This window comes from Heliangelus exortis, chromosome 6 (assembly GCF_036169615.1).
Source record: "Heliangelus exortis chromosome 6, bHelExo1.hap1, whole genome shotgun sequence".
Taxonomy (NCBI): domain Eukaryota; kingdom Metazoa; phylum Chordata; class Aves; order Apodiformes; family Trochilidae; genus Heliangelus; species Heliangelus exortis.
The window spans coordinates 1,963,750-1,990,464 of NC_092427.1; the positions used below are offsets into that span (position 1 = coordinate 1,963,750).

At 47.0% G+C, this 26,715-nt stretch overlaps 1 protein-coding gene across 2 annotated transcripts; it reads right to left on the minus strand.

Moving 5' to 3' along the window:
• Window positions 1-249: 249 nt before the first annotated feature.
• Window positions 250-26,715, minus strand: LYPD6 (LY6/PLAUR domain containing 6). Of its 2 annotated transcripts, none has more exons than XM_071746374.1 (3): window positions 25,555-25,879; window positions 1,791-1,954; window positions 250-406 (listed from the first exon to the last, which is right to left on the minus strand). In XM_071746374.1, exons 2-3 carry the CDS (start codon window positions 1,906-1,908, stop codon window positions 276-278), a joined length of 249 nt encoding a protein of 82 aa, XP_071602475.1. In that variant the 5' UTR covers window positions 1,909-1,954; window positions 25,555-25,879; the 3' UTR covers window positions 250-275. The 2 variants fall into 2 exon arrangements, with proteins under 2 accessions (XP_071602475.1, XP_071602474.1); XM_071746373.1 differs by lacking the exon at window positions 25,555-25,879 and adding an exon at window positions 26,376-26,715 and having other exon boundaries at window positions 261-406.

Consider the following 26,715-nt stretch of genomic DNA (forward strand, 5'->3'; position numbering starts at 1 on the left):
TGCCCACCAGCAAGGGAAAAATCCAACCCTTAAATGAACATCAGCCTGGTTTAACTTCCAGCTCAGCCAGAGGAGCAGGGGGAGCAGACCCAAGTCCCAAACTTCATCCCCTGCCAAGAGGCAGAACAGCTCAAAGGCCTTCTCACCTCCCTCACACACCTCCCTGGGCTTACAACCGGGAGCAGCCTCCGAGTAGGAGCTGAAGGAGTAACAGAGGGTGGGAGGGGGGGGTCAGTGCTCTCCACTAGTGTTTTTTTCTTGGGGGGGGGGGGGGTTCAGTGGAAGAGGAGCAGGGGGCTGGTGTTACCTCTTGGGCAATAGACATCCGGAGCCCAGCGGTTGCACTCGTAGTTATCCGCTGCCCTCTCGCAGGTGAAGCACTTGAAGCCCTGTGGGTACGGGGTGGCTGCAAGGGACAGACAACATCATCAGGTGGGAAAGCAGCCCAGCCCCCTGCCTGCTCCACACAGGAGTATTTTGTTCTCTTTAAACCCCTCTTCCCACAAGCACACCCAGCAGCTTCCCCCTGATGTCTGAAAAACCCAACGGGATTTGGGTTGGATGGGGCTTGGAGCAACCTGGGCTGGTGGGAGGTGTCCTTGGGGGTGGAACTAGAGGGTTTGGAAGGTTCCTCCCAACCCATTCCATGATTCTAACAGGAGGCTTTGGTTTTCTGGCCAAAGTGCCCACTGCTGACTTCAAAGGGAGTTAATGGGAGGCAGAAGCACTACTTCTCTTGCTATTGGAGCCCACATCCAATACTGCAACTTTATCAGTGCTGATAAGAGGGTATCAGATGGATTAAAATACTTCTGGAACCTGAGCAAACGAGCTAGCCCTTTGGGAGGCAGGCTGATGTCCTCAGAGGAAAGAAAAATCAACTTGCTGAACACCTCCAAGTTTTTATCAGCAGACTCTGTCCTCATTTCTGTCGGGAAACTCCCCAAGTGCTCTCCTGGCAGGGCTTCTGCAGCTCAGTCAATGCATCTTCAAGATGCTGCCACCTTCTCAGGAGCCAAATGGTGAATGGGTCACATTTATCTCCACAGGGCAAAGCAATCTGAACCTCCAGAGGTCTCACATCTCCCTTTGCTCACCAGTTCCAGGCCAGAACCCATCTGAGTAGGAGAGGTGAAGCAAGAGGCATTGCCTGCTTGTTCTCCCAAGGGCCACCAAATCACCTGGGAGCATCACTGCTGGGGCTGCTGACCCATCCAATGCCCCATGCTCCATGTCCCATCCAACCTGGCCTCCAACACCTGCAGCCACAGCTTCTTGGAGCAACCTGGGCCAGGGCCTCAGCACCCCCCGGGAAGAATTTCCTCCTAATATCCAATCTAAATCCTTCCTCTTCCAGTTTAAAGCCATTGCCCTTCATCCCATCCCTCCAGGCCATGGTCCAAAGTCCCTCCCCAGCTTTCCTGGAGCCCCTTCAGGGACTCTCCACTCTTACTGACCACAATCAGTTTTTTTCCAGCACATTTTAGGCAAAGATCTTAAAACCTTCTCCAAAGAACTTCTCAGGCTATTGCCCTTTCCTGACGTGGCCTCTCCTATGAGCAGAACTTACACTCCACCTCTCCCAAGTGGACCACAGCAATTCCCTTTATCCCTCAACCCCATTTTGGGAAGCCATGGTCTGGTCTTACACCAGCTTGGATTTTTTGGGGCTTTTTACTTCACCTTTGCTCAGCTCTCAGCTCAACGCCGACGTTTCCAACCACCCAACCCTCCTCCTCCTCACCCCTTTCCACCCCCTTGGCTTTGCACCCCAGGTGACAGAGGCTTACTGGAAGGGTGGAGGTAGACAATGTCCTTCACGGTGAAGTCCCTGGGCCACCCAGCTGGCAGGCAGGTGGCCAACAGGGCCAGCAACAGCACCCGGGCTGGCGTGGGCTGCGGGGCCATCGCCGGGCGAGGACGTACTCATGCGGGGACCCAGGAAAAACCTCACCTGGGCAAGAGAAGAGAAGAGAAGAGAAGAGAAGAGAAGAGAAGAGAAGAGAAGAGAAGAGAAGAGAAGAGAAGAGAAGAGAAGAGAAGAGAAGAGAAGAGAAGAGAAGAGAAGAGAAGAGAAGAGAAGAGAAGAGAAGAGAAGAGAAGAGAAGAGAAGAGAAGAGAAGAGAAGAGAAGGTGAGCAGAACAAAGCCAGGAGCAGCCTGGCCACCACCTCCAGACCCAAGCAACCCAACTTTGCCAAAAAAAACCCCCCAAGAACCACCAAAGCCTGGAGCTCGGGCTGGCCACGGCCAGGGGAGGGCAGCCGGGTGGGTCCTTTGGGTCAGCTCTGGTGACATCCCTGGGACCAGCTGGGAAAAGGGCTCTGGGAAGCTCCTGTTCCAGGTGGAGAGCTGCAAGTTGGAGCTGAGGGGTGCGTGGGGTTGTCAACACTTGATCAGGCAGTGACTGGGTTGGAAAAACCTGGGTGGGATGTTGGTAAAGTCATTGGTGAGTGTATTTTGGGATTTAACCACTTCTTTTAGGGAATAGTGGAAAACTGCAGAGTTAGAGCAGGAAAAAGGGACACAGGGGGAAGATGGAGACTCATTGGACACCCCAGACAACCACTGGGTTTCCCACACTCCAACACAGGCTCACACCCTTCCAAAATGCACTTTTTGGCAAACCCAAGGCTCCACATTCCTTCCCCCATCTCTCAGGAAAGCTGAGGAGCTGCAGGTTGTCTCCACCTTCAACCACCTGCTCTTAGGAAAATAAAGCAATGACTGCATTTTCCTCATCTGTGCTCCAAAGAGTCTTATTCCCCCTGTGAAAAATGAGGAGGAGGATTTTTCCCAGGTCCCTGAAGTTAACTGAAGCAGGGCACTGATTTCAGCAGAAACAAATATCAACTCATGAAGCCATCCCCAAACCCAGCAGCTTCCAGGAACATCCTTCTCCCAGCACCCAGGCTGTGAGGAGCCCTCCAGGAAGAGGCAGAACTAATGCACAGCTAAATGCACACCTTATATGATTACAATTCCTCCAAAATGATGAAAAAGTGCCTCAAAAACCCAGGAAAGGCCCAAGAGGATGCAGCTTCTGACCAGGCAGAACCTGGTGGGTTTATTTGCCTGCTGGTGTCCATCCAGCCCACATAGTGTTGGGGTTATGGTTTGATTTCCACCCAGGCTGACCAAGAGATCTGCCATCCCCAGATACTTCCTAAGCAACTTTGAACAAATATTTGTATTTTTTCATTTTATTTTCTTTTCAGGGGTGGGGAAGTGACCTTCCACCTCTGCCCAAAAATGTCTGTCTGGCAGCAGAAGGCTCCACAGGACCAGCAGCAGGATGGCCATCTGTCCTTGGCTCTTCTCTGAAAAGAGCCCTTTTATTAAAACACCAGAAATTCCATAAAACTGGTGAGGGAAACAGATAACACTCCCTGTGTTTCTTTAAACTCTGTTGTTGTAACCTTACAAAGGAGGAAATGCCCATTTATTTCCATTGGGTTTGCTCCACAGACACAAATCAGGCCTGGGGAAAGTCCCATACTGATTAGAGGCAGAAAGGAAAAAAAAAAAACCCAAACCTCTCCCGGCCACAGGAGAGATGAAAATGGGACCAGCAGCTCCCTGGGAGGATGAGTCCCTGGAGCACTGTTTGCAGTTCACATTTTCTGCCACAATCACCCAAAATGATGTTTTTTTCCAAGGATGCCTTCTCTGCATGGAACCTATAAGCCCTAAGAAGCTTCAGCAAGGGCATGAAGACTTTTCCTTTTCCTCTCAAACCCTTTTAAAAGTCATCCACCTCCTTCAGCCCAAACCTTGTACAAAAGTCTTGTTGCAAGGGCTGAAAGCTGCCACCTCAACTTCCCCAGCTGCTGAGCCTCTTCTGTGGGGTTTGGGCAAGAATATTATTTTTTTTTCTGCTGGGAGATGTAAGATCCACCATCCTAATGGAAAAATGCTGTGAGGTGGGGCTGGGGATTTGGGGGAACTGCTGCCCTGGAATTCAGCTCATCCGCTCCAGCAAGGACCTGGGCACTGACACAGAAATCCCCCTTAACTCCATCTCCCCCAGCACCTTTCAGCTGGAAAGGCATCCCCAGCCCCAGGATTCTTTCTCCCTGCCCTTTGCCCTGACACAGTGCTAAGGGAGGTACCCAGGGGATGTCCCAGGCAGCAGCCCCATTCCCAGTTTGTCAGCTCGCATTAGGGCGCTGGCATCTCCTCCTCCTTCTCACCAGCACTGAGGACAATGGGAAGGTCCCTGTCCTCCCAGCAGAGGCACTTCCGAATGCCAGCCCTCTGATTCTGCAGGAGAGGGGCTGTCAGAGGTGACAATTATTTGGGAGGACGGATTCATCCCTCTGGGAAGCTCAGCAGATGCCCATTAGCTGGGCTTGGTGCCAGCTGCGAGGTCACAGCAAAATGCTGCAGCATTTCAGGTGGAAAAAAATATGTCAGGCATCAGATCTCCTCATTCAAAACTCGGCCAGAGCTTGGCAGGAAGGAATCCCTCTTCTGACAGCTTTTTCTGTGGTTTTTCTCCTCCTCCTGTGAGTACAGCAGCAGGCATGGTGCTCAGTGCCTCTCCAGCTGCAGGAGGAGAAGCTTTGCCCTGCTCTTGTGCAGAGGTGGCAGGAGTCCCATCCCTGGAGACACCCAAGGCCACCTTGGATGGGCTTGTGAAAGGTGTCCCTGCAGGGGGTTTGGATGAGGTGACCTCTAAAGGCCTTTTCCAACAGAAACCATCCTGTGATTCCATGATTCCACCCAGAAGGAGGTTTCCCAGCTTCCCAGGAGCCTGATGCTTCAGCTGACATTCCAGCTCCACCTCCCTCCTCCTCCATCTTCTCACTCTCTGCCCCATCCCCATTTTCATAGCCCACCACCTCCCTCTTGAAGATGCTCTCTCTTTCCTCTTCACTTGGAAGAATTTCCACCTCAGAATGCCCTAAAGCAGAGAAATAAAACAGCAAAAGCAACCAGAAGCTCCATCCCAGCAAGCAGGAGCCATCCCAGCCCTCAAGTACCAGGCAGGACATGCCAGAGCTGTGCAAAACTCCAGAAACCACAGCACACCTTGTTTCCTTCTGCCAATTCCACCACCCAAGGTCAGCTGGGCCATCCCTCTGCTGTTTTGTGATAATTATTCATCAGGGATTAAAGAAATCAAAGGAGCTAGGAGATGATGGAAGATCTTTTCCTCCCTGCAAAGCCTGCCCAGCACCAGCTCCTCCTGATGCACATCACCAGGGATCAGCAAATTAATTCACTGTTTTCCAGTGCTTCCTCCTGCTTTTCTTCCACTCCTCCTGAGGCTGCCACTGCTCCTATAATCTGTGTCTTCATTCCCACCTCTCCAAATGCTATACCCCAATTTTTTGGGGCCACATCAGCACCAGCCACTGACAGATCCAAACCTAAGGGAAAGTTTTCCCACCTCTGCAGCATCCCTGAGATTATTTACACCTTTCCCAGCTCTAACTGCAATTTCCCTGCCTCCATCCCTAGCCTGCTGAACTTTTAAATTTCTTTTTTCCTATTCTGTTTGTTTCCTGCCTTTCACTTCCTTCCAAAGACACCAGAAATGTTGTGAGCAAAAGTCCTTTGAATCACCTCCAAATCCAGCTCTGTTCCATTTGCCAGGTAGAGAACAGAGAGAAAAAGAGAGAACAGAGAATTTTCTTTGCAGTTTGGCTCTGGGAATGGTTAAATGCCTAAATCACTGTTACCCTCCTGATTTTATATGCATTTTATAGCTCTATTTTTAATGTATCTTTTATATATGCTTATATATTTATGTATGAATTCTCTATATAAATATTTTAGTATATTTATATATTTTAGCTAGATTTATATATATTTACACACATTTTTATATATGATTATAGTGAAGCACATGCAACCTCTATCTAAGGAGCCTCCAGGAGCTCCTGCAAAGGGGCACAGACTCTGCCCCTCCTCATTTACATCCAACACAAGTAATCAAACAATCACATGCAATTAGTGCCCAAATTACTCCCAGAAATGGGGAGGATCTAATCGCCTTGCTGCTAATTACAAAGCCCAGAGGTCATTGAGCTAAAAGCCTGGGAAGGGAAGGGAAGGAATGGGGGGTACAATATGTTCCCTCTCAGGCTGCCTTCCCTGGGATGCAATTCCATCTGCAGCAAGATGCCAGGGTCAGATTATTTTAAAAGTTCCCCACATTGCTTTGGTTTTCAGCCTGTGTTATGTTTAATTTCAGCCCCACTAGGGAAAGCTTTGCTTTCCTCAGCTCCTGGACCAAGCCCTCACCTCATAGTGAGTTGTAATAAAATGTCATTTCTGTTCACACATCCCCAGGGGACACTTTGGCTTCAGGTAAACACAGGGGGTGAATGAAACAGAGATATTTCACATGAGTATTTCAGGTATGGGATAAATGACAGGGGAAAAAAAAAAAAAAAAAAAAAAAGCTTAAAAATTGGGCAGGCCACGATGCTCATGAGAAAATACAATTTATGCCCATTAATTGTCAAACTGAGAAGGAGAGAAATTCCAAGCTGGATGTAATTAATTCCCATGTCAGCCCAGCATCCAGAGCACACAGTGCTGCAGGGACACCACTAATTAATTTTTTTTTTTTAAATTACACATAATATTCAAGGCTGTGACTATGAGCACTTCTGAAGCAGCAGGAAGATGGAGAGGGGTGACCTGAAAAATCCCTTCCAGACCCTTCCCCAGGTGTCTGGGCAGAGGAGGCAGGAGGGCAGTGAACCCCAAACCCAGCAGGATGGGGAAGATGAGGATCCAGCCCAGTTTGGGGTGTTTGGAGGTTGGTGCTTACCCCTCCTGTGTCCCATGGCCTGACCCCAATGCATGGGGACTCCCCAGACACAGACAGGGGATAAGGAAACCATGTGTGAGCAGAGAAATCCTGGGATTTTCCTGCTAATAAGTAGCAAAAAACCCAAAACAACCCCACAACCAACCAAACAAAAGAACAACCAAACAAAAAAAGCCCCCTAAACAAACAAAGAAAAAACCAACCCCAACCCAAACCCAGTCACTGAGCCCCTCTGCAAAGGGGGAAATAAAAATTGTTTCCTAATTAAACACCTATAGATGTGGTGCTGAGGGACATGGTTTGGTGGTGGGTTAATGGTTGGTCTTAAAGGGGTTTTCCAGCCCAAAGAATCCTATGATGTGTGTCCACTGGGACAGCTGAAAGGGCTCCTCTTCCCAAGGCACAGATGCCATTTGGGGTGACCACGTGTTGCTTGTGGCTCCTTTGTGGTCCTCATGAAAATCTCATAGAAAAAAAAAAAAATTAGAAAAACATCATGGGGTGCTGGTGCTCCCTAAGGGAAGGGTAAAACCAGGTCCTGAGTAAGTTAAGCTGAGTAAGTTAACTTTGGGTGAGGCTCAGTATGGCAACAGCACTTGGGATGATGTTGGAACATCTTTCCTATCCACATTTAACCCAACAAGCAAGAGCATCCCAGTTAAAAGATGGGGAAGCAGCAACAGCACAAGCCTGCAGTGATGGAAAAGAGAAGAAAAAGAGGAGAAAATTGCAGCAGTTTGCCAACTAAATCTGTACCCAGAGAAGTGAAATCAAACAAAGCAGGAGAAACACATCCCAGGCTTAGGGAGAGATGGCTGGGATGTGACCTAACCTGCAACTGAGGCAAGAAAATAAAAGACTGAGATGGTGCCACTGCTCTATTAAAGTTATTTTTTTATTAACTAGGAAACTGGGGCAACCTAGAGAGCAGGAGGATCACCAGTGTCAAGTCAGTGTTTTTAAAGGATCAAAGGAACAGCTGCTGAGGGGGAGGCAGGGATGGGTTTGTTTGTGCTCTAATGACAAATATTTCACCTTATAATAAAAAAAAAAAAATCACAAGAGAGGAGAGTTGGTTGGGTTTTGTGGAAAACAGGTCTCCAAAGAAACCCATGGTTCTCAAAGGGACAGGATTCCAGCTCTGGCTGTGAAAGGAGACTGTTACACAGAATAATAGGGGAGTGACCAAAGCACCGAACCCTTCTGATTACAAAAATGAGTCCTCCCCAATTAACCAGGCATGCTCGGGCTAAATTAAAGAAAAAGGGGAAAAAAAAACCCCAACACAACAGCTTAGTGACATCTCAAACACCTAATTGGCGAAAAGGGGACCTTCAAATGAAAAAAAAAATCATTTTTTTTTCCTTTCCACTTTCCTACAAGGCCAGTTCAGCATTTTTCTACCAAAAAAAAATAGCCACAAGAAGAAACTTCAGGGAGAAGACGTTAAAAGAGGGAGAGAGCAGGAGCTCTCATCCCTCCTGCAACAAACTGTGCTTTAATAAAGCCAGACATCAATCTGCACCATTGTGTCCTGGCTTTGCTGCTGCCTTCCCCCCTGGCTCTCCAGCAGGATTTGTGACAGTTCCTCTGGGACATCACCCCACACATTTGCCATGCTAGATTAGGCACCGAGTCACCGCCTGCTCGGCATCCACCCAAAGCCAAGCTTTGTGAAGTTCAGAGATCAGCCCCAGATTGGGGAAATGAGGTTTTATTAGGATGAACTAATTCAAACCTTGAACTTTTTCCTCCCCCCATTCCCCTCCTTGGCAGGAGAAAGCTTTGTCACCCCAATCAGAGTCAGCGGGATGGGGGCCACCACGCCACGGGCGAGATGTTAATGAACTCCTTTTGCTTTGCCCATCCCAAACTTTGTGCCAGGTTTGTGCCCCAAACAATTTTACCAGATTTCTGCAGTAATTAATGAACTCCAGCTATTGTTCCAGCCCTGGAGATGAGGCTGCAGAAAGGGCCCTGCTCCCCTGGCAACTCACCCCCACTTCATGCCACTTTTTATTTCCTGACCTCCCCGGGAATTCCCCTTGGCACCAAAACCACCAGGAAGCCACAAAGAGAGGGCCAGGCAGCTTTGGGGACAACACAACTGCTTTTTAGCTCGGTTCCAAAGAGCACATCCCAAAGACACTGCAGGGAAACCACTGGGAATGGGCTGACTCTGCCCAGGGAGAGGCACCCGGCACCTACGGAAAGTTTAATGACCAAGGAAAACCACTCCCCTGCAGATAAATATCTGATTTTTCTCCTCAGAGAAGCAAGTAGCTTCTGGTTGTGTGTGTCTGCATCTAGCTGAGTCCAGAGGTGGCTTCCAAAACCTGGCTTTTCACCCAAATAAACCATTGCACTGTTTTATGCCTTCTTTTGCTACCTTTTTTTTCTCCCCGAGGAGTTTCCCTTGGTAGGAAAACTCCCTTTGCAGAAATTTCCATAATTAGTTACATTAAACCAGCAAATTTAACCTGATTTCATAATTTTTACCATGCAACACTGAAATTTAAACATTTTCCCCCTTAAGCTTTACCCAGAACTATCCCACAGCCACCTTTTAAGGCATATTTTAAGCCTTAGAAAAGCTGCACCCCAAGAATGCAAAATAAACCCAAATTAAACCTGACCAATTAGAGTTCTTTCTGCTGTCTGGTTCCTCCATGGAGCAAACAAACACCACCATCATTAATTCATCCAGGTTTTCTGTCCCTTTTCCAGAAAAACAAAACCCAGCATGACCCCAAACAAACAACCCCCTCCTCTGCTTTACATGATTTTCAAGCCTTATTAGAATTCAACAGCCAATTAATTGCTTGGCACTTGTCCTCCCAGAAAAAAAAACCCAAAGCCATTCAATTCCTTTATTTTGCTAACTCCTCAGTGAAAAAAAAATATCTTAAAAAGCCAATTAAAAGAAAATGATCATCTCCACCATGATGGGATGCTACCAAATGCCATCCCCATTTCAGCCACTGCTCCTCTCATCTCCAGCTCCCAACACCCCACCCATGGCTGTACCAGGGATGGAGAGCAGCAGGATGGTTTTGCCTTCTTGCAGAAAGCTCTCCACCCTTTTCTTGGACAAAAAAAACCAACCCCCCCTCATTACTGCCACTGCAATTTACAGATGGACTTAAAAAGTTAATTAAGGGCAGGCAAAAAAAAAAAAAAAAAAAAAAAAAAAACAGGACTAAAGCCCAGTCATATTCCTTCCCTCTTGTATCACCTCCTTCCTGCCTTTTGTTTTTCATGTGGTTTCCAGACAAGTCCTGGACCTTCCCTGAGATCCTCAGAGCTGATCACTCCCAACCCTTCCTCTATTTCAGGACAAATCCCAAATCCCATCAGGCAGGAGACTTCAGGAAGAGTTGTAAAGAGCCATGCAGCTTTCCCAGCAAAACCACTCCTGTGCTGTGACTCCCTGCAGCAGGAAAACATCCCCAGGATCCCTGTATTTATATTTATTCCCTGAGATAAACCCCCCAGCACAAACCTGGCTCCCATCCTCCTGGAGTCCTGACAAAACCAGACTTGTTTCCTTGTAAGTAATGTCAGAAAGGGATGGGAGGTTTGTTTGGGTTTTTTGGGTTTGGTGTTCTTTTTTTTTAATTATTATTTATTTATTTTGCTGTCCTTTCTGTTATGTTGTGAGGGTTTTTTCATTATTATTTTGTGAATGTTTTTTTCTCCCCCAGTTGTAACTTTAAACCAGCAGAAATAATTATCTGGGTTACAGAACAACAAAAACAACAAAAAAATCAACCTCCATGAGACTCTGAGGTCTTTCTCTGGCTGATATTTGCTGGAAATAACATTATATCCATACATTCCTTTTGTCTGGGGGCAGAAATAATGCACTGATAAATAAAGATTGGACCTAAAGAATGGCCAAAAAGAAGAGGAGGCAGGGAGAGCACTGGAGATCTTGAGTCTGTGGGCAAGATCCTGAGAGTTGTGGGGCCACCAGCACTGCCCAGCATAACAGGGAAACCCTGGCTCTGGTAATAAAACCAGAATAAAAAAAAAATATTAAAAATTAAGAGAGTGAAGCACATTAGATCATGAACCTGGGAACCAGGACACCAGGGTGGATGAGGAGCTGGGGTGTGAAGAGATTGGGTTGTCCAGGATGGAGAAAAAACCTCATTCACTGAACAATTTTATCACATCCCTTTAGACATCACCCCAGAAGGAAATGAGGAGCAGGCAGAAGGGGAGGGCTCTGTTTTCCTGCCTCCATGTCCCAGCTCACAGAGCTGGAGGATGCAGCACCACAGATCATCCTGAGCTGGGGACACTGGGTCAGGGGGTGCTGCTTGGCAACTTTACCCACTGCTGGTACACAAATTACACATCTTGGGTTTTAATTGTTGTGGTGAAAACCAGGTTGGATGGGGCTTGGAGCCACCTGCTTAGTGGGAGGCATCCCTGCACATGTCAGGGGGATGGGATGGGATGGGATGGGATGGGATGGGATGGGATGGGATGGGACAGGATGGGATGGGATGGTCTGTCCCAACCCAAAGCAGCCTGTGATTCTATGATTACTTATCTCCTTGAACTTAAAAGCTAAACTAATACCAAGTAGGGGTATTTTAAAGTTCACAACAGAACTTCTCCCTCCATCTTGGGACATTTCTGCACTGCAGGAACCCTCAGTCAGCCCTTTGGCCAGGCTGAAGCAGGATCCCCTGCAGGGTGGTCAGGCAGCCCCTAAGGGTTCAGCCATCCCCATCCCCACTTTGCCTTGAGCCCTAACCAGCCCCACATGTCTCCTGCCCTTGCCCCAACACCTTCCCCCCTTCCATCTGCCATCTCTGCCACTGTCCCTTCCCCTGAGGTGCTTCAGGATGGCAAGTGCCCCATGTGCTATTAAATAATGGGTTATATAAATAAACAGCTAAGGCAAACCTCCTCCTGCTCCATCAAGCCTCTCACCTCCTGCAGACCAAGCCCCACTGCAGGCTCCTTCATTTATCTCTTCATCTGCTCTGCCTCCTGCCAGCCCCACATGTCTCACCCTCCTGGCACCAGAAAGTCCCCTTTCCCAAGGCACAGGGTGTTTAGGGGCTATCATCAGCAATCCCAGTGTCTGCCAGCCACCAGATGTTATCTCCAGCCCAGCTGAAGAATCCCTCCCAAGTCGTGCTCCAACTCATCTCCTTCCACACTCCCCTCCAGAGCAGCTTCCAAACCGTGCCCCCCCTGAGCTAACCACTTGCTTCACTTGCACACATGAATCATTTGGCATCTCCCAGGCCACAATCTGTAATTTTCATGATGTCACTGCTGACATTTGCACTGCTGGAAGACCATGATTTACTGGTTCCTCACCAGACCTGGTCTGCACTCGCAGAATCAGATCAGTGAAATGTTGGTCTGACTTGCAAAGACCCTAAGTTTCTCTAAAATTGACCTTTTCTGACAATGACTTCCCATGCTGGCAGGGAGCACCTAATACTATAAATAACGAGCCAGAGAGGACCTCTCTGCCACCAACCTTGAGAAAAAAGCTTCTACCCCAGACACTGCACCCATCACAACCACTACCACAACCTTTTCACCACCACAAACCCTAAGGAACACTGGAGATGAAATAAACCCATTTTTTGGAAAACATTTAAACTGACATTTTGTAGCTTTGCTTTCAGGCTCCTCACACCTCCTTTTGTTCCTTGCCCAGCAAAGACCTCCCTGAGTGTTGGGAAACCACCCCCAGAAGGTTGGAGGCTCCTTTGCATTCCTGGGGTTGCTCAGCCTGGAGAAGAGGAGGCACCAGGGAGACCTCAGAACATCTTTTCAATACTTAAAGGTGGGGACAAACTATTCAGCAGGGCAAGAAGACAGAGAGTGATGGTTGGAAAGTGAAAAGAGGGGAAATTTAGGAAAAAAACCTCATTCTGAAGGTGGTGGGAAGGTCACCCAGAGAGGTGGGAGATGCCCCATCCCTGGGGACATCCCAGGACAGGTTGGATGGGGCTCTGAACATCCTGATTTAATTGCAGATGTCCATAGCAGGGGGGACACATCCCAAATGGCCTTGAAAGGTTCCTCCAACCCAACCCAACCCAACCTGGGATTTCCTGATTAGCAAAGCACTGTCCTGGGGCCAATACTGCTCCCCAAGATGCCCAGCACCACCAGGCCAGCATTTAAAACAAAGACAAAATGAAAAAAACCAAAGCAGAGAGTAAGTCAAGAAGTAAGAATGGCTTATTTGATCATTGAAAAACCTAAAAAAACCCAAAAAACCAACCCAAATTTAAATCAGCCTACAGTAAAGTCTGGCAGAAGTTTGCTCCCTCAATCCAGCAGAGGGTTTAACCAGCAAAGGGGCTGAAAATTCAAAACCTCTTGGTGCAATGGCAGCAGAAATCCTTCTGCTGACCTCAACTCCCTGCTCCACAGCCTCGTTGTGTCCCTGCATGGTGTGAGAGGAGAATCCTCCAGCACAGGCTGAGCACAGAAACCACCAGGACCTGGCACCCCCAGCCCCCTCCAGCATCACCTCCTGGGTGCTCCCAGCACCCTGAGCACCAAGCCAGGATCAAACCTCCCCCCCTGCTGAACCAGCAGGCACCAAGAAACCACCCTCACCCACCATCCCCCAGCCCCCTCATCCTCAGAAAGCAACCAGAGCTTTATTTAAAAACAATTTATTTACCTTTCTGCAGGCGAGGAGCAGGTGCCCAAAGAAACTGCAGCCTGGGGAGATAAGGTGAGCAGGCAGGCACCAAGCTCCCCAAGCAGGGGAACTGTATCTCTCTGAGCTCCTCCTCAAGTTATACAGCAGCCTGAGAAGCCTCAGGAATTAATTAGAAAACAGGTTTTTGCCTCTGCTCAGGTGTCTGCTCTTGCTGCTACAGCTTTGTTTACAAGGATGGGGGGCACCAGGGCCGACACCACTTGCTCTGCCTACCTGCTTGTGGAAGGGGAAAAAAACCCAGCAAACAAAAAAAACCCCACAAACCAGCATTGCTTGAGATAAAAATGTTGGAGAAATAAAAGAAAAAAATACCAGGTAGAGGTTTGTGGAGCCTGTTGGGGTGTTTACCCCCTGCACACAGCCCCATCTGCAATATCCCTCTGCGATAAAATTAACAGGACAGGAAAAAAAAAAAAAAAAAAGCATTTTACCCCTTCACAAGTGGTTTGTTTCCTCCAGGCTTGCCCACTCAAAAAACCTAAAGCTTTGCACACCCCAACCATGAAAATTATTCACAAAAAAAAAAAAAAAAGCACAAAACCCAAACCCAACCCATCAGTAGGTTCAGTCATCACTGGGTACTTTTTCAGCTAAAAAGCCAGAAGTAAAGGAAAAACTCAGTTTTCCCCCAGAAACACAGCAGCCACAGCTCCTCCAAGCTAAACCCCCTCCCTGTTCTTATCTGCCAGTGTAGATTTATGGTTTGTTTGGGTGTTGTTGTTTTTTTTCCAGCCTAATCTTCACAATTCTGATCCTGCAGTAACTCTGCAGCCCCAGGCACTGCACTGATGAATTTTCAGCCCTGGCCTCATCCCTGGACCCCAACACCCCCTCCACTCCCTTTTTTGGTCTCCAGACTATCACACAAGGTCTGAATTATTTTTTTTTTTAATTTTAATTTCCTCACAAAGCAAAAGAGAAGCAACAAAAGCACATGCCCCTTGCTGTGGCAGATCTGGGTGGATATTTCAGGTCCTGACTTCTCCTTGGGGTAGGGCTGGGTTGGTTTCTGGAGAGCCCCAAACCGAGCTGCTTGTGCCAGAGATGTGATGTCACATCACTAAATTTCTGCTCTCCCCTTCTCCCCCCCCAACAATTTGAGCATTTCTATGAAAAGGAGCCAAAAGGAGCATCCTGTGCTCAACTGGGAACAAAAGGGTGCATTTAAAAACCCCACTGCCCAGGGGGCTGATGGAAATGTCTCTGTCCAACTGGAGGCTCAGCAACCATCTGAGCACCCCAGCAGCTCCTGCACTGATGGAACCAAACCCAGGCTGGGCTTTTACCTCCTCTGGCTTCATTGAAATCAGAAAAACTTCACAACAGCAGCAAAGCAGCAGCTCAGATCTGCCCAATATGGGCCATTCCATGGGATGGGGAGAAATGAAACCTCCAAGCCCAGCTGGAGACAGAGGACTTACAATTTGTTTGGATGGAGGAGAAATAATGTGGCTCCTCATTTAAAACCCCCTTGCCAAGCAGTCCTGCTGGGAGTCTGAAACATGTTCAAGCCAAGGCTCTGAGGATGGGTCAGGTTTGAAGAGAATCTACAAAGTGGATGTGACAGCTTGCACCGAGGCAAAAGGCTGCTCAAAAATTAAATTTAATTTTTTTTTACCTGCTTGAACACACACTGCTATCACCCAGCTGTCCCCAAGCCTTGGCCATGGAGGGTGACAGCCCTGAAGGACCAGGCTTGTAGGTTCATCTCCTGTCACTGGAGCAGGGCTCAGCAGAGGAAGATGCCCAAAGAGCTGGCAATGGTGACACTTTCTTTAAACAATCTCAAAGTGTCATTTTACATGTCAGAAAAAATTCAGATGGCACAGAAAGTGCTGTGTGACACAGCCAGGCCTCATGTCCTGCCAGGTCTGTCCATGGGACATGACATCTCTGGGTCTCCACCAGCACCCAGCTGACCAGCAGGACCCAAGGATGTCCCATGTTCAATGAAGCCAACAAGATGGACCAGCACCCCAGGAGATGAGGCAACCAAGGACTGGCAAAAAAAAAAAAAAAAAAAAAAAAAAAGATATATCCATACCTCCTGGAGGTAGGAGGAGACACAGTGCCCCACTGGAGACCACAGTTCCAGCCTCACTCCTGAAAAATGAACCAATTTTTGTGGAACTGCTGTGAGAAACGGTGCCCTGGGAAATACCAAAAAGATCTGCAGGTATTTTGGGCTCAAAAAGAACAAGCAGTTACTAAAGCTTTACTTGAAATGCTGGAGAATAATGCAAAAATCCAAGCAATGGTGCCCAGACAGATGGAGCTGACACTGCTCACTGCTGGCCCAGTGGGAAAAAAGGATTGGAAAGATGTCAGGAAAGGGATTATATAGTGTGGACACTGCTGAGAGAGAAAAAGAGAGGGAAGACAAGGCTGGCATCACCAAACACAGCCAGCAAGTGTTCTAGAGCAAAGGGACAACCTTCAGGTGCCTCTGCTCCTGCAGATGTTCCCTGCAAGCCAGGGAGCAGCTCTGGGATGAGCCAAATCCATCCAAATGTCCCTGGGCCCCAAATGGCAGTGTGAAAGTGGATATTCCACACATTCTGCCATTAGCTGAAGGTGCCTGAGAGCTTATGAAATGCAAGAGCCTCTCCTGCCTACAAAGCAAGCTGCATTTTGCTGGGAATTACTATATTAAAAAAACCAAACAACTCTGCAGCCGGTGAGCATCCTAAAATACATCACCAGAACTTGCCCTGCTGGGTACCAACAGGTTCTTCTCCTGGAGGCTCCATCAGGTCTCAGTAAGATCACAGAATCACAGATAATTTGTGTTGGAAGGGGCCTCTAAATGTCATCTGGTCCAACCCCCCCTGTCAGCTGTCCCCAGGAGCCCTTGTGCAGCTCCCACAGCTCCCAAGGACAGATGCCCCAACATCTTTGTGCAAAGCCAAATTCCCCCTTCACAAGGAGCTTTGCTGCAAGGCTTCCAACCCTCTCCCCATCACCTGCCCTGGGAAGGGATCCCAGCCACAAAGTCCCAAAATCCCAACTCACAGCAGTATCACATCAGAATTAATTATCCCAGCAATCAGCATCCCTAGGCCAAAGCAGTGGTTTTAATCTTGTCCTCACTTTTTGGAACCTCAATTTCCATTTTTATTCCCTGGCAGCAGAGTCCTTGAAGTTTATTTTGACCTCCAAGCCAGGCAAATGCCCTCACACTGTCAGAATTAAAAGGGAAAAAAAAAAAAAGTGACAGACACGCAGTGCCACACACCTTGCAGGGCAGCAACGTGGCCCAAAGCACCAGAACCTGTGCTAATCACCTCGAGCTCATTAATTGACAAAGCTTTGGCCCAACTTCAGCAGCTGGCAGGTGACCAAGCTCTTAACTGATGTGATTCAAACTAATCCACTAAAAGCTATTTAGGAGACAGCTGGGAAATCAGGTATTTTTTTTATATCAATAGTGATATATTTTTTATATCAAGATATTTTTTTTATACCAGTAGTGAAATAAAGGTGTTGTGACACCAAACTCTCCAAGTGAGGGAAGCAACACCCAGGTGCACACTTGAGGACTTCTCACATCCCACCACCAGCCCTACCTCACCCTTTCTGAATCCTTTCATTGGAAATGGGCAAAAAAAACCCATGATGCAGTCCCTGGTATTGCATCTCTCCCTTTTTCATCCCTCTTCTTTTCACCCCATCTTCAGCAGGACTTCTAGGAAAAGGAGGATTTTCTAGGGAAAGGGCACCCTGCCCCTTTCTGCTCCCTTCCCCACCCAAAGCAATGCTCAGAGCCATGGGTGACATGGAGGTAAAAGCCAGGAAAGAAGTGACAAAACATCCTCCAAACATCCTCCAAGGGATTTAATTAAGGAAACACTACAGCTCCTATTAGTACCTCATTAGACACACAAAAAAAACCTAAAAAAAACCCAACCGAAACACCCAACCCACTAAAACCACCAAAAAAAACCCCAAACCAAAACAATCCCAAGCCCAACAGAGGACAAAATAAAATGTTATGTGCTCCAATCCAGGAAAAAATGAAATTACAAACCACCTTCAGCCACAAAGCCATAGGAGCTCAGGCTGCAGCAGACCTGGGGCTGCTTGGGTCAAGGCACACTGGTGCCCAGTTTGCTGCCAAACTGGGTCAGGCTCAGTTTTTTTTTATTTATTTCATCAGTTCCAGAGAGCTGGAGGTTTGTTGTCTGCACATGGAACAGAATAACACTAAATGTCCTTCCTAGATAAAATATTTCAAGATCAGTAAGGGTTTGCTCTTGTTAATCTGGTAAATATTCATGGGTTTAGGAGCACTCTTGGCTGCCTCAATGGAAACTGGCTCCAGAAAGCACTCACCAGAAAAACTGATGAGAAGCCCTTTCTCTTTTTGCCACTCAAATATCAGATCTGGAACCAAGGTAGGAGCTGCTTAAAGCCTCTTTTATCCATGGAAAAAAAAAAAAACCCATGAATGTTACAATAAGAATTTTTAAAGGCACAAATCCTTCCTCTCTGAGATGCCAAAGTACTGAGCAGTTTGCTCCATGCAATTTAACTCCTGTGTGAACCAGCTTGGTAAGGATGAAACTTTTCAGACTTCTGTAGCAGCTTGTCTAAATATGATAAAATAAAACAACTTCTAAAACTTTTCAGTCCTTGAAGGCCAACTTAAAAAAACCACACATGGGAGGCAAAGAGAGGAGGAGGAGGAGGAGGACACTCAGTTTTCTCTTGGGCTGAGAGGAATCCAAAAAGTTTGTTATTCTCCCAATCTTGCTGTTGACTCCCTTGGATGCTCTGAACCCCCCCACTCCTCATCCAGCCATGAACTTGTTCAGGAGCCCCTAAAACCCACCCAAAATCACCGTGGCACAGGGTGCAAGTTCAACATCTATGGTCACCTCCACAGAGGACAGACCCCTGCCTACCCACCCACCACCAAAGCCACCACCAAAACCACCTCCAAAGCCACCACCAAAGCCACCACCAACGGCACCACCAACGGCACCACCAAAGCCACCACCAAAGCTACCTCCAAAGCCACCACCAAAACCACCACCAAAACCACCACCAAAACCTCCTCCAAAGCCACCACCAACGGCACCACCAAAGCCACCACCAAAGCCACCACCAAAACAACACCAAAACCACCACCAAAACCAACACCAAAACCAACACCAAAGCCACCACCAAAACCACCTCCAAAACCACCTCCAAAGCCACCACCAAAGCCACCACCAACGGCACCACCAAAACCACCACCAAAGCCACCACCAAAGCTACCTCCAAAGCCACCACCAAAACCACCACCAAAACCACCACCAAAACCTCCTCCAAAGCCACCACCAAAGCCACCACCAAAGCCACCACCTAAGCCACCACCTAAGCCACCACCAAAACAACACCAAAACCACCACCAAAACCACCACCAAAACCAACACCAAAGCCACCTCCAAAACCACCTCCAAAATCACCACCAAAGCTACCACCAAAGCCACCACCAAAGCCACCACCAAAGGCACCTCCAAAGCCACCACCAAAGCCACACCAAAGCCACCACCAAAGCCACCACCAAAGCCACCACCAAAACCACCTCCAAGGCCACCACAAAAACCACTTCCAAAGCCACCTCCAAAGCCACCACCAAAACCACCACCAAAGCCACCACAAAAGCCACCTCCAAAGCCACCACCAAAGCCATGGCCACCACCCTCAGCAGCTCCTCTGATCGCCTGCCTGGGGGCTGGAAGCTCCTTAAGAGAATGAACCCATCTCAAGAGATATTAACTCTTAATATCTGCAGACTGGCAGCTGCTTCCTCAGCAGTTTAGCCTCAAATGTTTGTCTGGAAGGAACCCTCTAAAACCAAGAGGGATTTCTACAAAATCCAGCCCTGTGCTGGTTTAGCTTTAGAATCTTGTTGAATCCCTGGAAAACAAACTCCAGTGGCTAAATATTGAGGGTTAGAAAAGGCAGGGGATGCTTTTGGTCATTAGCATCCCCTAAACCAAAGAGCTTGAGAGATGCAGTAAAAAATAAAACCTGTAAAAATAACTTCAACTCCACTAAATATTTCAACATACACAACAAGCCCAGGAGGAGCCAAACAGTTCCTGCAAACCCACTGATGCTCCCGTGATAAACTTCTCAATCTGAAGGTTTTCCTTGATGAAAATTCAAATGTTCTGTCGGATTCCCTGGATTTAGGCCTCCAGAAGTGTCACAAACTTCCCATGGGGACACAGAGCATGGAGGAATCCAGTTTCCAGCAACTGCACCTCAGAACTATTCTGCTCCTGCTCCCTGGGCTTTGGGCTGGTGGGAGCCCACGGGACACGGGTGACTCAAGGGACAGATGGCCAAAGATGCTAAAATTATGTCAAGGGCTTCCATTATTCTGGAGACAAGAGCTATTGTTTCTTTCCATTCACATCAGGGCTGTTTCTGGGGAAAGTGGTTATACACCCACAAGGATTCCAAAATAACAGCTGAAAAGTCACCTCAATTCATTGGTTTTCTCAGCATCAAAAATCACACCCACCAGTGGGAAATAATAAGGAAATGAAAAGCTGCACAGGAAAGCTTGGAGCTGGCAAACACCCAGTGGTATAAGTGACTTGCTTTTTTTTTTTTTTTTTTTTTTAATATATTTTGTATACTTTAAATACATATTTTTAATATATTTTGCTTTCACTGTCCTCCTCCTTCCTCCACCAACCTGGTTTTCCAGTGACCAAAACTTTTATGGCCTTACCCACCTATAGACACAAAACAGTGACTGAAAACCTGACATCCTCCAGCTGCTTCAGCTCCTGAAATGAGCTTCCCAGCCAGAAAAACATTGATTTCCCAACCAGAAACATGAACACTGTGGCAGGAAAGGACACCAAGCTGCCAGCACCCCAACCCCACTGGAAAACAGCGTGGGCTGACACGGGCAGGGGAGTTCATCTGCAAATCCCTGCCTGAGGAAAGGAACAATAACAGGGAAAGGGCATGAGGTCTGGAGTTAGCAATTCCCAGCTATCTAGGTGGAGAAAATAAAAAAATAAAAAAATAAAAAAAAAAAAAAAAAGAAGGAAATAAATTAAAAGAAAAAATCAAACAGGTCACACACATTGCAGGAAAAAGCAATTTTTTTTTAGGAATGTAATTACCCTCAGGCACTTGATAGACATTCCTCATAAGCTCAAAAGGAGGCAAGATCTGAGTCTGCAGCATTTCTGAACACAAATCACTTGGAAACACCCTGTTTGCTCGACTTCCAGGTTTTCCAGAATTTTTTCATCTCACTCTAAACCAATCTCTACCTCCCAATCGTTCTGCTCATTTCTCTCGTCCCATCCTCTCCTGTTTCTAAAGCAGGGAAACACCCTTGGCAATACAACCCAACCTCCCCCCAGTCATTTTGGAACCTGCCTCATGCTGAAATATTTACATCCACGTTTTCCCAGCCAAATCCTTCCAGCATATCCCCAGCAATCAGCCAGCAGCTCCTCAGCCAGCTGCCCCTGGGTCAGAATTTGTCTGCCCAGCAGCTAAGGACGTGGGAGCAGATACAGCCAGGAGCAGGAGGCTGACTGATATGGAGTAATTGCAGGCAGGAGCTGCTGACAGTAATTTATGTAACTCTGGTTAAAGCACAGGAAGGGAACCAGAGGTCAGAAAAAAACCCCGCGGAATTTAAATAGAAAAAGCAGAAAAATAGAGAGCACACAGAGTTTTATGTACCCCCTGAACGTAGAAAAGGGGGGGAAAAAGACAAGATAATTAATAATACTTAGTAATAATGTAATAATAATAGATTAATTATATTTTCCTCTATTCCTCCCATCCCTTCCCATCTTATTTAGCTGTTTATACAAAGCCAGGCAGCTTACTCCGAAACACCGGCGGAGGAGCAGGTGGGTTTTTTACATCCTCATCCCAAGCACAGCTAACTCCAAGGTTCTCCACGAAGATTTTTCTGAGTGGTGCAGCAGAATCAAGCCTCGGCAGGAGGGATCTGCAGCATCCCTTGTGAGAGAGAGCCGGGCACTGCTGCCAGCCCAATAAATAGGAATATTGTGGATTCAGAGCGAATCCCGCCCCGCCGCACGGCTGAGCTGGGGCTCTGAGCTGGGGATCACGTAGGCTCCAAGCCGTGCAATGTACCAGCAGCAGCAGCCCCCCTCCATACACAACTTTTCCTTTTTTTTTTTTCTTTTTTTTTTCTTTTTTTTCTCCTCTCAGACGTGCCCAGCGAGCCAAGGGAGCAGCAGTGATTTAACCCGGTGGACGAGTCCCCGAAATATTTCCCTGGAGAGCAACAAGCCACCCGTGACAAAGCCATCACTCACACCACATCCACCAAGAAACCCTCACAATTTCTACAGCAGCTTTTTAAAAACCTTAGAAGAGGTAAAAACCAACAAACAAACAAAAAAACCAACAAAGTGCAGGGTGTGTGGGCACAAGGATGCAGCACGGGCAGCAAGCGATGCTTATTGCTGGGAACATATGGTGGCTGAGGGATAAGGACTCTGCTCCTCCCTGAGTAGGTCACACCACAAAAGGACACACAGGGAATTCCCCGAGGGAAAAAAATGGGCAGCCAAGGTCTACCACGGCTGCTGGGATGCTTGGTGACATGGCAAACTCTGGAGAATTGGTCACTTAGCAAGAGGAAGAAGGTTTGGCAACAAGCAGCCAGTCTTGGCCTTCAATCCGTCCCCCAAAAATCTAAATTGTGGAATTTGAAACAATAATTAAAAAGAGGATGAGATAAACATGAAATGGACTTGTGCTCATGTCCTTCTTCACCAGTTACATCATGAGAATCATGTTTAATGTGAAAATCCCTTCAATGTGCCACACAAGTACCAGCAATTCTCCCTCCCTGCCTCCTCTGTGCTCTCCCCTCTGGGCAAACACCTCCTTCCCAAGGGAAAGCTCCTACCAGGCACCAGGATCCACCTTGCTGTGCCCACAGGCCACGTCAGCCACCCTAGGATTAAAATAAGACTTTGGTTTTGAGACTAATGAGGTCATTTTAGCTAAAAATGTCTTGCTGGGCTTTGCTGAACTGAACCATCAGCCACCCCAAGAGATGCTCCCAACCCTTCCACAGGGCTGAGCATCCCCCAAGCCCAGCTGGGGCATCACTTGAGCTCTGTGAGTTGGTCCCATCCCATCAGGGGACAGCCTGGAAAGGAGGAGGGGGTTTTAGCTCATGGTGCTCAGGTTCCTACATGGCTGAACAACACCTTGAAAGGGGTACAGCAATTATTTTAGCACCCCCTATTTAGAATCAGAGTTTCTAAGGGGAGTGGGGCAAGTCAAGAGTTGGGTTTCCACTGGAAAAATCCCAACCCTGAAAAAATATGTAATAAAAATAAACAGATAAATAAAAAACAGGGGGAAAAAAGTGTTCTATTTGTAAATGACTTCACCTTTTACACCCCAGAGTGGGGGGAAATCAGACTCACCATCAATGCCAGCTACTGCAACGGGGGGATCAGTGATGCATAAATCAAGTTTTAGGTTCACAGGGAACAAGCCTCCTCCTGTAACCCAACCAGGCTGACTTTTCAAATGTTTTTATGCCACCACTGATCTAAAAAAAAAAAAAAAACCCACAAAAAAACCAGTGGAAACTCCAGGGGTCGGGTTCCCTCTCTCTTGGCACCTCTTGGGGCTGTAGGGTTGGGGCAGGGTGAGCTCTGCTGAAAAGCTTGTCCTCAGTGGGGAATCCTGTTATCTGAGGGATGCTAATGAGCTAAATCACTATTATTATTATTATTAATATTATTATTATTGTTATTATAATTATTACAGTGATCACCCACCCCAAGCACCTCCCCAAGGCTTTGTTTTCACCTTGGGCCAGGAGTGAAGAAACCTCCTCCTGACCCCCCCCTCTCTACCAACCCATGGAACCCCCAAGCTCCTGGCTCACTAAAGCAGAAATATTGATGTTTGCAGCGTGGCATTTCCATGCCAAAAAACCCAAAGGCATGGGGCTGAAATCCTTAGGGATGGAGCTGGTGGCTGGAGCCAGGTGGATCTCCTGATGCCACCAGCCCTGAGCTCTGATCCAGCCAGAGCTGGGGGCAAAAAGGGGTTTCCACAGCAATAAAATAAAATAAAATAAAATATAAAATAAAAATAAAATAAAATAAAATAAAATAAAATATAAAATAAAATAAAATAAAATAAAATAAAATAAAATATAAAATAAAATAAAATAAAGATGATTTTAAAGGTATGTTATATAAAATAAAATAAAATAAAATAAAATAAAATAAAATAAAATAAAATAAAATAAAATAAAATAAAATAAAATAAAATAAAATAAAATAAAATAAAGATGATTTTAAAGGTATGTTAGTGGCCATGCTGGAGATCTCCACCCAGCTCACACTGAGAGCTTTGTTATTTCTCATTTCCATGGAACAAGCTGTCTGAGGTAAGGTAATTATATATTTTTTTTTTTCTTTTTTCTTTTTTTTTTTTTGAGAGAGAATATGTATATTGTGGCAGTTCTGCCCACTGGAAGTTCACAGTCCATGATAACCATCAGCCCTGTGCTCTGCCCTGACCTTACAATGGGTCTCAGAGGAACAAAAAAAAAAAAACAAAAAAAAAACCCACACAAAAAAAAACCCCAACCACAGCCCTGGGTTTCTGAAGCTACAAAAATCCACAAATTCCACACCAAATATCCACAAATCCACACACACAAAGAACCCATACTGTGTTAAATCCACCTGATATTCCTGCAGGTAGCCCCATAATTTGAGAAGGTTTTTATAGTGGTCAATATTCGTTATAAAAAAAAAAATTCCCAAATATAAAAGAAGGGAGGGGTGAAAGAAATCTACAGCTTGTCCATTGTATTGGCAAGGGATGTAATTCACTGCTTCCCATAAAATAGATATGGAATGTAACAGTAAGAAAGAGTTATTCAATTAATACTACTAATAAAAATAGTAATAATAAAAAAAGAAACTGCTCCTTTTATTTTATACCAGTCCTAAAACCCAACCTATTAACAATACCTCCAAGAAAAGTGTATTTTAGCAGAAAAGAACTGCAATTGGAAACACTTTGCTTAATAAATTAATTTCTTTTTTTTAACCCACTGATCATTTTTAACACCAATGAAGAGGGGGAAGCTCTTCTGCAACAGAGACACAGAACCTGTGTGGTTTGGGTTTGTTTTTTTGTTGTTTTTTTTTTTTTTATAGCAGACTCCCAGCATCTCTCAATTATTTGCTTAGACTTGGAAAACAATTTGCAAAGAAGCCCATTTTCATAAGCAAGCTGCCCAAAACAAACAAACCGAACCAAAACACACACACACAAAAAAAATCCAAAATAAAAATAAATCACCCCCGGGGCCTCCTGCCAACTCCCAGTAACCCCACTGGGGAGCAGGGCAGGACCAGACAGAACCAGAACCGCATTTGCCCGTTCCCTCACCCCACCTCCCATGCAAAAACAACTCCCCCGGACAAACCCGGCGAGAAAATTCTATTTTTTATCCCCTGGAAACGCTGCCTTTGGGTCCCAGCAGATCCGGGCTGCCCCTCTGCGTCCCCCCCATCCCAGGGATGATGCTCCCCCCATCACCCGCAGCGCTCCCGGCTCCCAACTGCCAAAGGAGCACCCCCCAAACCAAGCGAACCCCCCCAAACCAAGCCGAGGGAAGACCCCCAAGCCAGGGGAGTCCCCCGAGCCAAAGGAAACCCCGCAACCCAAGCAAGGAGCCCCCCAAGCCAAGGGAGGATGGAGGGAGGGGGGGGGGGTCACCCCGGCTGTCACCCCCAAGCCGGGTGGGCAGGAGGGGGGCTCATCGGGACCCCCCCACCCCTACCAGAACCCTTGCAAACCCAGGGTGCAGTTCTGTTCCCACAAAAGAAGGGAGGGTGTGATTTATTCCCCCCCAAAAAAAAAACATTTTTTGACATTTAGACGCAAACGATCGCGATTTTTCTTTTGGGGTTTGGGTTTTTTTTTTTTTTCTCTCTACAATTAAAAAAAGACAGAAAAAGGTTAGGAAAGAGAGATCGTACGTAGTAAAGAGAGAGCTGTACCTCTGGGGAGGGTCCCGGTGGCTCCATCGTGGCTGCCGGGGGTCCCGGGGGCCGCTGCCGCTCCCCCCACCCCCCAAAACCGCTCCGGTCCCTGCCCGGTCCCGACCCCCGGAGGGAGGGGAGGGGGATGGGGCGGGGGCTCCTCCAGCCCAGGGCCCGACCCGCTGAGGAGGGGAAGGGAGAGGGGGGGTTCGGGATCTGTGGAGAGCACGGGAGGTGCTGAGCTGGAGTGGTTTTTCCTTAAAAATTCAGCTGCTGCCTTATTTCAGGTTTCTAGATCTACGTCTCAGAGACTCGAGTCACTACGCCTTTTCGGGGAAAATAATAGAATTAGCTAGGAGTAATAATAATAATAATACTCTTTTTTTCCTTTTTTTCCCTTCTTTTTCTTTTTTCCCTTCTTTTTCTTTTTCCCTTCTTTTTCTTTTGTTTTTCTATTTTTTCTTCTTTTTCTTTTTTTCCTTTTTTCCTTCTTTTTCTTTTTCCTTTTTTCTTTCTTTTTCTTTTTCCCTTCTTTTTCTTTTTTTCCCTTCTTTTTCTTTTTCCCTTCTTTTTCTTTTTTTCCTTCTTTTTTTTTCCTATTTTTTCTTCTTTTTCTTTTTTTCTTTTTTCCCTTTTTTTTTTTTTTTCCCTTTTTTTTTCTTTTTAAACAAAGCAACGAATTTTTAAAAAGGGAACCCTGGGGGAGAGGAGCCAGAAGGCAAAAGCACCCTCAGCCCACCGCATCCAAGAGCCAGCCCAGCACCTCACCAACTCCATCCCAGCATCTCACCAGCGCCATCCCAGTCCGAGCCCTCCCCAGCCCTTCCCGCCGGCTTTACCTTCTTCCCGGCAGCTTTTCCGCTCGGAGGGGTGGGTGCTGCTCTTCCGAGGGCTCAATCCTCAGGGATTCCTGCCTGGGAGTCTCCTTCCAGCGCCGAACCGGACCCGCTTTATTCCAGCGCCACGTTCCCGAGGCTTTGAGTCAAGCGAAACGCCGTGTGCTGAGCTCCGGGGTTTTCATCTCCTGCCAAGGGCCAAGTGGGTTTTGTTATCATGAGCAGAATGTAATCACGTCTATCTCGCCTCTATCCAAGGCTGGTTCTCAACAGACTGCACGGAAATACCTCTGCATCCAGAAAGGAGCATGACATCACGTTTGCAGCTCAGTTAAGTGGCTTT

Coding starts and splice junctions, on each gene's coding strand:
- LYPD6 (XM_071746374.1), bottom strand. CDS start 1,908: ATGGCCCCGCAGCCCACGCCAGCCCGGGTGCTGTTGCTGGCCCTGTTG. Junction 407..1,790: donor TGTCTACCTCCACCCTTCCA/GTAAGCCTCTGT, acceptor TGTCCCTTGCAG/CCACCCCGTACCCACAGGGC.